This window comes from Oncorhynchus keta, chromosome 17, assembly GCF_023373465.1.
Source record: "Oncorhynchus keta strain PuntledgeMale-10-30-2019 chromosome 17, Oket_V2, whole genome shotgun sequence".
Lineage (NCBI taxonomy): Eukaryota > Metazoa > Chordata > Actinopteri > Salmoniformes > Salmonidae > Oncorhynchus > Oncorhynchus keta.
The window spans coordinates 55880249-55895513 of record NC_068437.1 but is presented as its reverse complement, the minus strand read 5'-3'; the positions used below and the strand labels follow the sequence as shown (position 1 = coordinate 55895513).

General features: G+C 46.0%; 1 protein-coding gene and 1 long non-coding RNA gene across 4 annotated transcripts in view; one reads left to right on the top strand and one right to left on the bottom strand.

Annotated features, from left to right (window-relative positions):
• Positions 1-1536: 1536 nt before the first annotated feature.
• LOC118374171 (caprin-1-like) overlaps positions 1537-15265 on the bottom strand; it is a 56881-nt gene continuing 43152 nt past the window's right edge. For all 3 annotated transcript variants that reach the window (XM_052466653.1, XM_052466651.1, XM_052466652.1), the window contains exons 11-17: positions 11097-11537; positions 10722-10832; positions 6744-6875; positions 3926-4070; positions 3596-3766; positions 3074-3183; positions 1537-2622 (exon numbers count right to left, since the gene is read on the bottom strand). In XM_052466653.1, coding sequence (XP_052322613.1) covers positions 2509-2622; positions 3074-3183; positions 3596-3766; positions 3926-4070; positions 6744-6875; positions 10722-10832; positions 11097-11537 — 1224 coding nt within the window. In that variant the 3' untranslated portion in view covers positions 1537-2508. The remainder of the gene's footprint in view (positions 2623-3073; positions 3184-3595; positions 3767-3925; positions 4071-6743; positions 6876-10721; positions 10833-11096; positions 11538-15265) is intronic.
• On the top strand, positions 6882-9572 carry LOC127908390 (uncharacterized). Its single transcript, XR_008067080.1, has 3 exons — positions 6882-7541; positions 8055-8934; positions 9359-9572. It is a non-coding gene; the product is annotated as an uncharacterized LOC127908390 (long non-coding RNA).

Below are 15265 nucleotides of genomic sequence, written 5' to 3'. Positions count from 1 at the left end.
ATCCAACTTTGTAATGTCCTTAAAACAAGTCAAAATGAGGCTCAGTAGTGTGCGTCACCTCCACGTGCCTGTATGACCGCCCTACAACGCCTGGGCATCCTGATGAGATGGCGGATGGTCTCCTGAGGGATCTCCTCCCAGACCTGGACTAAAGCATCCGCCAACTCCTGGACAGTCTGGTGCAACGTGGCGTTGGTGGATGGAGCGAGACATGTCTAGGTCTGGGGAAAGGGCGGGCCAGTCCATAGCATCAATGCCTGCTGACACACTCTAGCCACATGAAGTCTAACATGGTCTTGCATTAGGAGGAACCCGGGGCCAATCGCACCAGCATATGGTCTCACGAGGGGTCTGAGGATCTCATCTCAGTACCTAATGGCAGTCAGGCTACCTCTGGCGAGCACATAGAGGGATGTGCAGCCCCCCAAAGAAATGCCACCCCACACCATGACTGACCCACCGCGAAACCGGTCATGCTGGAGGATGTTGCAGGCAGCAGAACGTTCTCCACGGCGTCTCCAGACTCTGTCACGTCTCTCACGTGTGCTCAGTGTGAACCTGCTTTCATCTGTGAAGAGCACAGGGCGCCAGTGGCGAATTTGCCAATCTTGGTGTTCTCTGGCAAATGCCAAAACGTCCTGCACGGTGTTGGGCTGTAAGCACAACCCCCATCTGTGGACGTTGGGCTCTCATACCACCCTCATGGAGTCTGTTTCTGACCGTTTGAGCAGACATGCACATTTGTGGCCTGCTGGAAGTCATTTTGCAGGGCTCTTGGAGTGCTCCTCCTTGCACAAAGGCGGAGGTAGCGGTCCTGCTGCTGGGTTGTTGGCCTCCTGATGTACTGGCCTGTCTTCTAGTAGCACCTCCATGCTCTGAACACTACGCTGACAGACACAGCAAGCCTTGATGTGCCATCCTGGATGAGCTGCACTACCTGAGCCACTTGTGTGGGTTGTAGACTCCGTCTCATGCCACCACTAGAGTGAAAGCACCGCCAGCATTCAAAAGTGACCAAAACATCAGCCAGGACGCATAGGAACTGAGAAGTGGTCTGTGGTCACCACCTGCAGAACTACTACCTTTATTGGGGGCGTCTTGCTAATTGCCTATAATTTCCACCTGTTGTCTAATCCATTTGCACAACAGCATGTGCAATTTATTGTCAATCAGTGTTGCTTCCTAAGTAGAGTTTGATTTCACAGAAGTGTGATTGACTTGGAGTTACATTGTGTTGTTTAAGTGTTCCCTTAATTTTTTTTGAGCAGTATATATCACACACGTCACCCAACATCAATGTGAAATATATATACACACACACCAGAATTTGTAATGATCGTCAAATTGTGTGTATTGGAAACATGTTCTAGTAATCCACACTCTCCATAAAGACATCTCCTGTTTAACTCCAAGTCATCCATCTGCTGCGATCACTTTTCTATGGAGAAGACAATTCAACAAGGAAACCATCTTGTTCGATCCTTGCTGCTCCCGAATCACTCAGCAATAGACGACACTGGACGCAACGACCACAAATCAAGGATAAAGCAACATCATCTTTATTGAAACCCTTCGATGCAACATCAATTTACAAACTGAGGAATTGAGAGATTCTTTAAAAAACAATTAAAAACAAAATACTTTTTTTAGAACCCAGAATCACATTATGTGGGAGGGGGGACTGGGCAAGAGAACAGAGAAGTACTCCTGGGGGCTCGGACCAGCAGTGACAGAGTGTGTGTGTGTTATTTCATAAAAATGAAAACTTTCAAGTTTACAGGAATATTTGTTTCAAAACAGGGAATGCTTAAAACCATTTGTCGGATTTACAGCTTGGCTTGTATATTCAGACTCCTTTTAAAACAAATATTTTTTTCATTTAAATGTCAAAGCAGGCATGACTGATCCAAAAGTCAGGATTTTAATTATTATTATTGTTTTTTAATCTAATGAGGACCACATGACAAATAAAAAGTGAGGTGGGTGCAAACTGCATTCTGGATATCTTGAATAAGTGTGGCATGTTGTCGCTCAGTCAAAACCTGTCCCAATTCGCTCCTTACACCACCACCCCCCACCACCACCTTAGACCCTTACATTTGTTTTTTTTTTTACAGATCTGTAAGACGCAATATGGTGGAAACTCCACATGCGATTGTTGCATCGTTGTCCCACTCAGGACAACAACAAAAAAAGAGACCTAAATCAGTCTACCACTACACCGGTTTTACATCTCCAGACGTTTTAAGGCTCACAGACCAGTAGCTTTTTCCAGCTGAGAGTACTTAACACCTCTGTTCAGAGTGCTGACTGCAAACAGATTTTACACGTAGAGTCACGCGAAAATGTCACATGTCCACCAGCGCTCAGGTGGTCGCTGAACAAACAGCAGATCAACATTCAGTACGGTGCGTGTGATCCCTTCGATCTGAAAACATTGAAATGTTAGGGCCAAGAGGACAAGGAGTGAGTTGGAACCAGCAGTCGGAGTCAGTCAAACAGGCCCGATCAGGACCTGATGGCCTGGGCATTGCCTCCTCGAGACACACCTCTGGGTCCCTGACCCGCACCACGTTTGTAGTTCTGATTCAGCATTTCACGGTCTACCTGATTATAACCGTCCTGAAGTGGTGGGGGAAGAGGGACAAAAACATTATTGACAGTTCTTAGAGAGAGTAGTCCTTTATAGATTCCTAACAAATACAATGAGACTATTCAGTAGAATGGCAAGGAGAAGGAACACAAAACCAGTCCGCTCTGGGATACCGGCCCACCGCTCGTAACCGCTAGGCAACCTGCCACTCCCTGCTCTTATAGATGCCAAACAGAACATTTGCGACCATTCAAGATCCCTTATGGCAAAGGGAAGGACAACTTCGAGGGCCAACTTCCTAGACACAGATTAAGTCTAGTCTTGGACTACAAAAAAAAAAAAAAAAAAAAAAAGAAGCTCCCCCAATTGAAAGTGATTTTTAGTCCAGAGCTTAATCCGTGTCCGGGAAACTGGTCCTGAGCATGTTAGCTCAACATCCATCCCAAACCTGTGTGAGTGATAAGGTCAAAAGTGATTTACCCCCCGTTGGTAGTTGCCCCCGTTGGAGTAGTCCCGAGGTGTGTTGAACTGGGCCTGTTGGTATCCAGAGTTAGGAGTGTTGGTGAAGGCAGACTGGTAACTGTCACACCCTGGAATGGATCGGTAAACTCAAGTTAGATCCACTGCCATTTAAAAAAAAAAAATATATATATATACACATGTATATTTTAAAAAGTCTCACTTCTCAAACACAATATCATCAACTCCAAAAGCGAACAGAAAGCTGTAGTATATTGAAGATGCTGGGCGGCAGGGTAACCTAGTGGTTAGAGCATTGGACTAGTAACCGGAAGGTTGCAAGTTCAAATCCCCGAGCTGACAAGGTACAAATCTGTCGTTCTGCCCCTGAACAGGCAGTTAACCCACTGTTCCTAGGCCGTCATTGTAAATAAGAATTTGTTCTTAACTGACTTGCCAAGTTAAATAAAAGGTAAAATCTAAAAATAAATGCTGTGTGGCCCTGCAGTAGTTAACAGTGACTGTAGAGGACCGATACTGGACCTCTGTAGCCGTTGGCATTACGTGGCCCTCCGCGGGTCATGCCTCGGCTGTTGTAGAAAGCCTGGTGACTGGCCCCAGGGCCAAACCCTGTACCCTGCTGGCTGAGCTGCTGCCTCTGGGACAAGTCCTGGCTGGGCAGGGATAGGTCCTGGGAGTGGAAGGCACTAACCACTACAGGAAAAAAATAAATGTTTATGTAAAATGGCAATTTTAAGACCAGTCATGAAATATCGTTGTTCAACGTGTCCTTCCAGGATGGTGTATGGCTCCACTCGGTTTGGCTCAGAAGTGGGAAAAGAGCCAAAAACTGCTCTAACCCTGCTAGCTCACCAGACTGCAGCTGTTCTGTCTGCATATCCGTCTGCTGTGATTGGCTGCTGAAGCCCTGTTGGCTGTAGCTGTTCTGGTATTGGCTGGCCTGGGTCAAGGCTTCCGTCTCATTGGCTGGCGGGACAGGGGCGTTGAGGTTGAATACCTGAGGGGAATAAGGCAGCCTGGTGAGAGTACTGTGGTTCAACCATGAACAATAGGTACTTCCTGAAAAAGACTGAGAAAAGGTCAGAGTTAGTCACAGGCCAATCCCTGCCACAAACTAAGGAATGTAATCTGTTGCTACTCAACCTTGTCCAAGTGTAGCTCGTCAAATCAAACTTTGTCACATGCGCCGAATACAAGTACGCCGTGAAATTCGTACTTACAAGCCCTTAACTCTTCTTGAACTGCGCTGTTGGTTAAGAAAATATTGACCAAATAAACTAAAAGTTTAAAAAATAAAAACAAAATAACAATAATGAGGCTATATACAGGGGGCACCGGTACCTAGTCAGTGTGCTGTACAAAATAAAAATAAATAAACAAAATAAAAATGGAGGGGGGGTCAATGCTTATTTAAAATTTTATTTTACCTTTATTTAACCCGGTAAGCTAGTTGAGAACAAGTTCTCATTTGCAACTGCGACCTGGCCAAGATAAAGCAAATTGTAATGTCCAGGTGGCCATTTGATGAATTGTTCAGCAGTCTCATGGTTTGGTGGTAGAAGCTGTTAATTAAAAGGAGCCTCTTGGTCCTCGACTTGGAACCGCTTGCAGCAGTAGTAGTAGCAGCAGAGAGAACAGTCTATGACTTGGGAGACTGGAGTCATATTTATGGGCTTTCCTCTGACATTATGCACAGTTGATGTCTGAAGTTTACATACACCTTAGCCAAATACATTTCAACTCAGTTTCACAATTCCTGACATTTAATCCTAGTAAAGAAATCCCTGTCTTAGGTCAGTTAAATAAAAGTGGTGTTACTAAGAAGGTGAAAATGTCAGAATAATACTAGAGAGAATGATTTATTTCAGCTTTTATATCTTTCATCACATTCCCAATGGGTCAGAAGTTTAGATACTAATTGAGTGCATTTGGTAGCATCGCTTAACTTGGGTCAAACGTTTCGGGTAGCCTTCCACAAGCTTCCCACAATAAGTTGAGGAATGGGCCAAAATTCACCCATGACAGATGGTGTAACTGAGTCAGGTTTGTAGGCCTCCTTGCTCACACAAGCTTTTTCAGTTCTGCCCACACATTTTCTATAAGTGTGAGGTCAGGGCTTTGTGATGGCCACTCCAATACCTGGACTTTGTTGTCCTTAAAACTATTTTGCCACAACTTTGGAAGTATGCTTGGGGTCATTGTCCATTTGGAAGACCTATTTGCAACCAAGCTTTAACTTCCTGGCTGATGTCTTGAGATGTTGCTTCAATATATCCACATACATTTCCTTCCTCATGAAGCCATCTATTTTGTGAAGTGCACCGGTCCCTCCTGCAGCAAAGCACCCCCCACAACATGATGCTGCCACCCCCACAACATGATGCTGCCACCCCCACAACATGCTGCCACCCCCACAACATGATGCTGCCACCCCCACAACATGATGCTGCCACCCCCACAACATGATGCTGCCAACCCCACAACATGATGCTGCCACCCCCGTGCTTCACGGTTGGGATGTTGTTCTTCGGCTTGCAAGTCTCCCCCTTTTCCCTCCAAACATAACGATGGTCATTATGGCCAAACAGTTCTATTTTTGTTTTATCAGACCAGAGGACATTTCTCCAAAAAGTATGATCTTTGTCCCCATGTGCAGTTGCAAACCGTAGTCTGGCTTTTTTTAATGGCGGTTTTGGAGCAGTGGCTTCTTCCTTGCTGAGCAGCCTTTCAGGTTATATCAATATAGTACCTGTTTCCTCCAGCATCTTCACAAGGTCCTTTGCAGTTGTTCTGGCATTGATTCGCACATTTCGCACCAAAGTACGTTCATCTCTAGGAGACTGCGTCTCCTTCCTGAGCGGTATGACGGCTGCGTGGTCTCATGGTGTTTATACTTGCGTACTATTGTTTGTACAGATGAATGTGGTACCTTCAGGCATTTGGAAATTGCTCCGAAGGATGAACCAGACTTGTGGAGGTCCACAATTTTATTTCTGAGGTCTTGGCTGATTTCTTTTTATTTTCCCATGTCAAGCAAAGAGGCACTGAGTTTGAAGGTAGGCCTGGAAATACATCCACAGGTACACCTCCAATTGACTCAAATGATGTCAATGAGCCTATCAGAAGCATCTAAAGCCATGACATCATTTTCTGGAATTTTCCAAGCTGTTTAAAGGCACAGTCAAATTACTGTATGTAAAAATTCTGACCCAGTGGAATTGTGATACAGTGAATTATAAGTGAAATAATCTGCCTGTAAACAATTGTTGGAAAAATTACTTGTGTCATGCACAAAGTAGATCTCTTAACCGACTTGCCAAACCTATAGTTTGTTAACAATAGATTTGTGGAGTGGTTGAAAAACGAGTTTTAATGACTCCAACCTAGGTGTATGTAAACTTCTGACTTCAACTGTAGGTCCTGGATGGCGGGAAGCTCAGCCTCAGTGGTATGGCTCAAATCAAACCAATGTTCTTCTCTTAGTTCAGTAACGTTAACATAGGGTGTCAGACCAAGCTTCTTTTCCTAATATCACAGAATGGTTTTGGGTGTAAAATCCCCCCTCCCCAAAATAGTAATAAAAAAAGTAGCTTCCTGGTCTCAGAAAAGATGACATTTGAGCCATTTTGTGTGTGTGTGTCTCCAAGTATCCAAAAGTGTGTGACCTTACTGTCTGCATGGACCTGAATGGTGCTGCGTTGACATTGATGCCGGAGCTGCGTGGGGGTTTGGGGCCGTTGACAGACTGGAAGACCTGGGTCTGAGAGGAGGAGGCAGGGGGCTGCTCTGACGACAGGGACACCTGGATGGGAAGGAATAATGGCTTTAACATGTATGTCACCAGGGAGAGATGGTGGTTGTCCCCACCTAGCGAAACTACGCGACCAACTGTGTGTGGACGCCTGCCCGTCGAACATGTCACTCCATAATCATGGGTGTTAATATGGAGTTGGCCCCCCCTCGCTGCTATAACAGCCTCCGCTCTGCTGGGAAGGATTTCCACTAGATGTTGGAACATTGCTGCTATAACAGCCTCCGCTCTGCTGGGAAGGCTTTCCACTAGATGTAGGAACATTGCTGCTATAACAGCCTCCACTCTGCTGGGAAGGCTTTCCACTAGATGTTGGAACATTGCTGCTATAACAGCCTCCGCTCTGCTGGGAAGGCTTTCCACTAGATGTTGGTATATTGCTGCTATAACAGCCTCCACTCTTCTGGGAAGGCTTTCCACTAGATGTTGGTACATTGCTGCTATAACAGCCTCCACTCTTCTGGGAAGGCTTTCCACTAGATGTTGGAACATTGCTGCTATAACAGCCTCCGCTCTGCTGGGAAGGCTTTCCACTAGATGTTGGTATATTGCTGCTATAACAGCCTCCACTCTTCTGGGAAGGCTTTCCACTAGATGTTGGTACATTGCTGCTATAACAGCCTCCACTCTTCTGGGAAGGCTTTCCACTAGATGTTGGTACATTGCTGCTATAACAGCCTCCTCTCTGCTGGGAAGGCTTTCCACTAGATGTTGGAACATTGCTGCTATAACAGCCTCCACTCTTCTGGGAAGGCTTTCCACTAGATGTAGGAACATTGCTGCTATAACAGCCTCCACTCTTCTGGGAAGGCTTTCCACTAGATGTTGGAACATTGCTGCTATAACAGCCTCCACTCTTCTGGGAAGGCTTTCCACTAGATGTAGGAACATTGCTGCTATAACAGCCTCCACTCTTCTGGGAAGGCTTTCCACTAGATGTAGGAACATTGCTGCTATAACAGCCTCCACTCTTCTGGGAAGGCTTTCCACTAGATGTAGGAACATTGCTGCTATAACAGCCTCCACTCTGCTGGGAAGGCTTTCCACTAGATGTTGGAACATTGCTGCTATAACAGCCTCCACTCTTCTGGGAAGGCTTTCCACTAGATGTAGGAACATTGCTGCTATAACAGCCTCCACTCTTCTGGGAAGGCTTTCCACTAGATGTAGGAACATTGCTGCTATAACAGCCTCCACTCTTCTGGGAAGGCTTTCCACTAGATGTTGGAACATTGCTGCTATAACAGCCTCCACTCTTCTGGGAAGGCTTTCCACTAGATGTTGGAACATTGCTGCGGGGACTTGCCTCAATTCAGCCAGAAGAGCATTAGTGTGGTTGGGCACTGATGTTGGGCGATTAGGCCTGGTTCGCAGAATGGCTTATTTTAGAGCTCAGTAAAAATCGTGTCCTTGGTTGCAACACTCACTAACGAGTTCCAAACTGCCTCTGGAAGAAACGTCAGCACAAGAACTGTTCGTCGGGAGCTTCATGAAACAGGTTTCCATGGCCGAGCAGCCATGGAATCCCATATGTGGAAGAACTTGACTGGCCTGCACAGAGCCCTGACCTCAACCCCATCGAACACCTTTGGGAATCAATTGGAACGCTGACAGAGCCAGGCCTAATCGCTCAACATCGGTGCCGATGTTATATATATATATATTTTTTTTTTAAGGTACGGTGATACGCTTCAAACGACTATTTCTCGCAAACTTCTCTGTAGGAACACGCTCCTATGATGGTAAACATCCCAAACCTCTAAAAATGCAATATCCCTACTGGTCAATTCCTTAGACCAGTGGTCACCAACCGGTTGATCGCAATAAGACTAGTCGATCTTCAAGGCATTCCTAGCAGATCACCAAGTGTTTCTGTAGAAAAGCCAACGAAAGGATTTCGCTCCTATTTTTTGGTTTTATTAGTCTCACGCTGTTGGAAGTGGGTGCACTTGATTCACAAGCCCTGTCGGCGAGAGGCGGGTGCACTTGATTCACAAGTCCCGTCGGCGAGAGGCGGGTGCACTTGATTCACAAGCCCCGTCGGCGAGAGGTGGGTGCACTTGATTCACAAGCCCCGTTGGTCGAGAGGCGGGTGCACTTGATTCACAAGCCCCGTCGGTCGAGAGGCGGGTGCACTTGATTCACAAGCCCTGTCGGCAAGGCGGGTGCACTATTTCACAAGCCCTGTCGGGAGGCGGGCTCCTATGATTCATCCCAAGCCCCTCTAAAGAGGCGGGTCCCTACTGATTCAAGCCCTGTCGGGACCAGTGGTCACTTGATTCAGAAGCCCTGTCGGCGATAAGACGGGTGCACTTGATTCAGAAGCCCTTCCTAGGCGGGTCACCAAGTGATTCAGAAGCCCTGTCCAGAGGCGGGTGCATGATTCAGAAGCCCTGTCGGAGAGGCGGGTTTTATTCAGAAGCCCTGTCGGTTGGAAGTGGGTGCACTTGATTCAGAAGCCCTGTCGGCGAGAGGCGGGTGCACTTGATTCAGAAGCCCTGTCGGCGAGAGGCGGGTGCACTTGATTCAGAAGCCCTGTCGGCGAGAGGCGGGTGCACTTGATTCAGAAGCCCTGTCGGGCGAGAGGCGGGTGCACTTGATTCAGAAGCCCTGTCGGTCGAGAGGCGGGTGCACTTGATTCAGAAGCCCTGTCGGCGAGAGGCGGATGCACTTGATTCAGAAGCCCTGTTGGGCGAGAGGCGGGTGCACTTGATTCAGAAGCCCAGAAGCAAAAATAATGCAATGCGCCTGGAGTGTCGCCATCAGTTGGAAGACTGTCCCCCCCCTCTCTGGTCATATGTGTGTTCATTCCACCGATTCTGTTGCAAAAGGTTTCTTAAATGGAATGAAACAGAGAGGGACCTACCCGAACTTGTCCAATAGAAACGCTTGTTTTAGTTGCAAAATGTTTTGCAACTGTTTGGAGGAATGACGCCACCCCAGTCTCACCAGAGGAAAGAGGACCGTGAGAGGCCCTCTGCTGCGGTCTTCTGCCAACGTGACTGAACATCAGGTACTATCAGTCCAGTAAAAAATGTTAAAAAGCGAATTATTTCAATTTATGCTCAGCTATGCCTCGCAAGTGATACAAATGATCTATTCTGTCATCAAAGCTCGAGTTTTGAAATATATTATGGTCCGAGAACAACATTGACAGTCACCAGTTGAATTCTCCTGGGGGTAAGGAATGACAGTCACCAGTTGAATTCTCCTGGGGGTAAGGAATGACAGTCACCAGTTGAATTCTCCTGGGGGTAAGGAATGACAGTCACCAGTTGAATTCTCCTGGGGGTAAGGAATGACAGTCACCAGTTAAATTCTCCTGGGGGTAAGGAATGACAGTCACCAGTTGAATTCTCCTGGGGGTAAGGAATGACAGTCACCAGTTGAATTCTCCTGGGGGTAAGGAATGACAGTCACCAGTTGAATTCTCCTGGGGGTAAGGAATGACAGTCACCAGTTGAATTCTCCTGGGGGTAAGGAATGACAGTCACCAGTTGAATTCTCCTGGGGGTAAGTAATGACAGTCACCAGTTGAATTCTCCTGGGGGTAAGGAATGACAGTCACCAGTTGAATTCTCCTGGGGGTAAGGAATGACAGTCACCAGTTGAATTCTCCTGGGGTTAAGGAATGATTTTGGGATTTTCAAGTCCCTCAGTCAAGCACCCGATCCCCCTTTTTCTTGTTTAAGCTGGGCTGAAGCGTGTATTTCCACTGTTCAGGAGCCTGTTGGTGCTCGATGCACCGGTACCACTTGCTGTGCAGAAGCAAAGAGAACAGCCTATGGCTTTTGGGTGGCTGCAGTCTCACAATACTCCAGGACTTCCTTTATTTACCTGGATGGTGTCGATGGACTCGGTCTGCGGTCGGGATTCTGCCGCGTGTGACGAGTGGAACATGGGAGGCGGCGTGGAGTAGACCTCGGGCGTGGGGGACACCATGGGGACCTAGGGAGAACAGAGGACTGAGACATCACACTTCTACCACACCTCAGACAGTAGTACTTTCCAACAATCCCTAAAAGGGAAAACGGATTAATCGGCACAAGCGAGTGGTCGACAATAGAGTTACAGACAGATATCAAGTAATAAACAAGGTCGCAGTAGGAGAAACAGAGGATCGTATCTGGACAGGTGGGATGATGATGTTATGGTGCTTTTGGAAAGGACAACCTGCTGTCATGCTGTGGTAAAACCCCTCTGTAAACTCACTTGTGTGGCCTCAGGCTGTACAGAAACAGTGTGTGGTGAGAAGCAGGATTCTGGGTGGGCTGGGGGACAGCCCATCTGAGGCAGGTCTATGTTCTGTGTTGGAAGCTTCATGGGCTGGGCTGATACGATGGCCGGGTCGATGGGCTGGGCCGAAACGATGGCCGGGTCAATGGGCTGGGCCGATACGATGGCTGGGTCGATGAGCTGGGCCGATAAGATGGCTGGGTCGATGGGCTGGGCCGATACGATGGCTGGGTCGATGGGCTGGGCCGATACGATGGCCGGGTCGATGAGCTGGGCCGATACGATGGCAGGGTCGATGAGCTGGGCCGATACGATGGCAGGGTCGATGGGCTGGGCCGATACGATGGCCGGGTCGATGGGCTGGGCCGATACGATGGCTGGGTCGATGGGCTGCCCATCAAACTCCAGCATTGAGTCCTGAGGCAGGAAGCATAAAACAGTTATGGCTGAATATCAAAAATGCTTCCTTAATCATCATGTCCAAGGTCCAAATAGAGAAACCACAGTCAACCAGCTAGGAGCCCAACGCTCTATATCTGTACCACAGTCAACTAGCTAGGAGTCCAACGCTCTATATCTGTACCACAGTCGACTAGCTAGGAGCCCAACGCTCTATATCTGTACCACAGTCAACTAGCTAGGAGCCCAACGCTCTATATCTGTCCCATAGTCAACTAGCTAGGAGTCCAACGCTCTATATCTGTACCACAGTCAACTAGCTAGGAGTCCAACGCTCTATATCTGAACCAGTCAAACAGCGAGGAGCCCAACGCTCTATATCTGTCCCATAGTCAACCAGCTAGGAGCCCAACGCTCTATATCTGTACCAGTCAACCAGCTAGGAGCCCAACGCTCTATATCTGAACCAGTCAACCAGCTAGGAGCCCAACGCTCTATATCTGAACCAGTCAACCAGCTAGGAGCCCAACACTCTATATCTGAACCAGTCAACCAGCTAGGAGCCCAACGCTCTATATCTGTCCCACAGTCAACCAGCTAGGAGCCCAACGCTCTATATCTGAACCAGTCAACCAGCTAGGAGCCCAACGCTCTATATCTGAACCAGTCAACCAGCTAGGAGCCCAACGCTCTATATCTGAACCAGTCAACCAGCTAGGAGCCCAACGCTCTATATCTGAACCAGTCAACCAGCTAGGAGCCCAGCGCTCTATATCTGAACCAGTCAACCAGCTAGGAGCCCAACGCTCTATATCTGAACCAGTCAACCAGCTAGGAGCACAATGCTTCTTATGTGTACTTGGGATGGGCACGATTAAATCGAATATCTGGATATTGGAATGGACATTTGTATTGATTTCTTGAGACATTTTCCCCCCCCTTTGTTAAAAAGGCAGTTTATGTCTAAATTATCCTTGGTGACATTTTAACCTACAAGGATATACCATGACATTTGAAATTCTCAAATTGAATAAAACAAAAACTTTTGAATGTAGTTTTTCATAACTGCGTTGAGCTACTGCAGGACATTTAGCCCACCAGAATGCCCTGAAGTCGGCGTGCTATTTTCCACCACTACAAATACCAATTACAGGCGTTCACCTAACAGAATTTCCACAATAACCGACACAGTTCAATGCAAAACAGAATCCGTTCTATCATGGCGAAAACCACATCTTTTGCTGGTGTTGTTAGCCAAACCGATGTCTACCTCTGCCATGTGCATTTGAGTCATTCTAAATTAGTCAAGAGTCAATAGAAAAATGTTGACTGTTCAGATATTTGAAAAGAAGTGCCCGTCCATAATCTATACCACAGTTGACCTGCTAGAGAGCAGCTGAGCACTTAACGGAGAGCCTAGAGTTTAGCTCAGCAGGCTAACATTGTTGAAGGCTAACATTGTTGAAGGCTAACATTGTTGAAGGCTAATATTGTTGAAGGCTAACATTGTCCCATCTAACGTATCAAAATAAATAAAAATGAGACTGATCGAATTGACGCAACTCTACCATACAAAATATCAATGCTGAAAAGGTGTTTTAATGACTCCAACCTAAGTGTATGTAAACTTCCGACTTCAACTGCACGTCAGCTTAGACATTACGGCATCTACCTACGCTATATACAGTTGAAGTCGGAAGTTTACATACACTTAGGTTGGAGTCATTAAAACTAGTTTACATACACTTAGGTTGGAGTCATTAAAACTCGTTTTTCAACCACTCCACAAATTTCTTGTTAACTAACTATAGTTTTGGCAAGTTGTTTATTTTTGTTTATTTAGAACATCTACTTTATGGATGACGCAAGTATTTTTTTCCCGACAATTGTTTACAGACAGATTATTTCATTTATAACTCACTGTATCACAATTCCAGTGGGTCAGAAGTTTACATACACCAAGTTGACTGTGCCTTTAAACAGCTTGAAAAATTCCAGAAAATGATGTCATGGCTTTAGAAGCTTCTGATAGGCTAATTGACATCATTTGAGTCAATTGGAGGTGTACCTGTGGATGTATTTCAAGGCCTACCTTCAAACTCTGTGCCTCTTTGCTTGACATCATGGGAATATCAAAAGAAATCAGTCAAGACCTCAGAAAAAACAATTGTAGACCTCCATAAGTCTGGTTCATCCTTGGGAGCAATTTCCAAACACCTGAAGGTACCACGTTCATCTGTACAAACAATAGTACGCAAGTATAAACACCATGGGACCACGCAGCCGGCCTACCGCTCAAGAAGGCGATGCACTTTGTCTCCTAGAGATGCACGTACTTTTGTGCAAAACGTGCAAATCAATCCCAGAACAACAGCAAAGGACCTTGTGAAGATGCAGGAGGAAACAGGTACAAAACTATCTATATCCACAGTAAAACGAGTCCTATATCAACATGACCTGAAAGGCCTCTCAGCAAGGAAGAAGCTACTGCTCCAAAACCGCCATAGAAAAGCCAGACTACGGTTTGCAACTGCACATGGGGACAAAGATCGTACTTTTTGGAGAAATGTCCTCTGGTCTGATGAAACTAAAATAGAACTGTTTGCCCATAATGACCATCGTTATGTTTGGAGGAAAAAGGGGGAGGAAAATGATGTGGATATATTGAAGCAACATCTTAAGACATCAGTCAGGAAGTTAAAGCTTGGTCGTAAATGGGTCTTCCAAATGGACAATGACCCCAAGCATACTTCCAAAGTTGTGGCAAAATAGCTTAACTTCTTGAGGGCCGGGGGCAGTATTCGGATGACTGACGTGCCCAAAGTAAACTGCTTGTTACTACTCAGGGCCTGAAGCTAGGATATGCATAGTATTGGATAGAAAACACTGAAGTTTATAAAAGTGTTAAAATAATGTCTGTGAGTAAAACGGTACTGATATGGCAGGTGAAAACCCGAGGAGAATCCATTCTTATTTTTTATTTTTTTTGAGCTGTCTGCCCATTAAAATCCTTGTTATTGGGAAAATCAAAAGGAATACCTCCCAGATTGCAGTTCCTAGGACTTCCACAAGATGTCAGTCTTTAGACAGAAATTCAGGCTTGGTTTTTGATAAATGAGCTAGAATTCAGCTCCCATTTTGACTGTAGTGTTGTGGTGCGCACTTCCTTATTTATCTCCGGAACATACTATTCTCCGTCTTAAATTGTATTTTTTATTTACATATTAGGGTACCTGAGGATTGATTTAGAAACGTTGTTTGACTTGTTTGGACGAAGTTAATTGGTAACGTTTGGGATTCATTTTGAATGAAGGAAACAGGTGGATTACTGAATCAAGCATGCCAACTAAACAGATTTTTTTGGCATATATAGGACTTATTGAACAAAACAACCATTTGATGTGTAGCTGGGACCCTTGGGATTGCAAACAGAGGAAGATCTTCAAAAGGTAAGTGATTTATTTTATCGCTACTTCTGACTTTCGTGACACCTCTGCTTGTTTGGAAAATGGTTAATGCTTTTGTACGCTGTCCTCAGATAATCGCATGGTATGCTTTCGCCGTAAAGCCTTTTTGAAATCTGACAAAGCAGCTGGATGAACAAGAAGTTAAGCTTTTAAACGATGTAAGACAATTGTATTTTCATGACTAAGAGGGTAAGGACCACAAAGTCAAGGTAATGGAGAGGTCATCAAAGCCCTGACCTCAATCCTATAGAACATTTGTGGGCAGAACTGAAAAAGCGT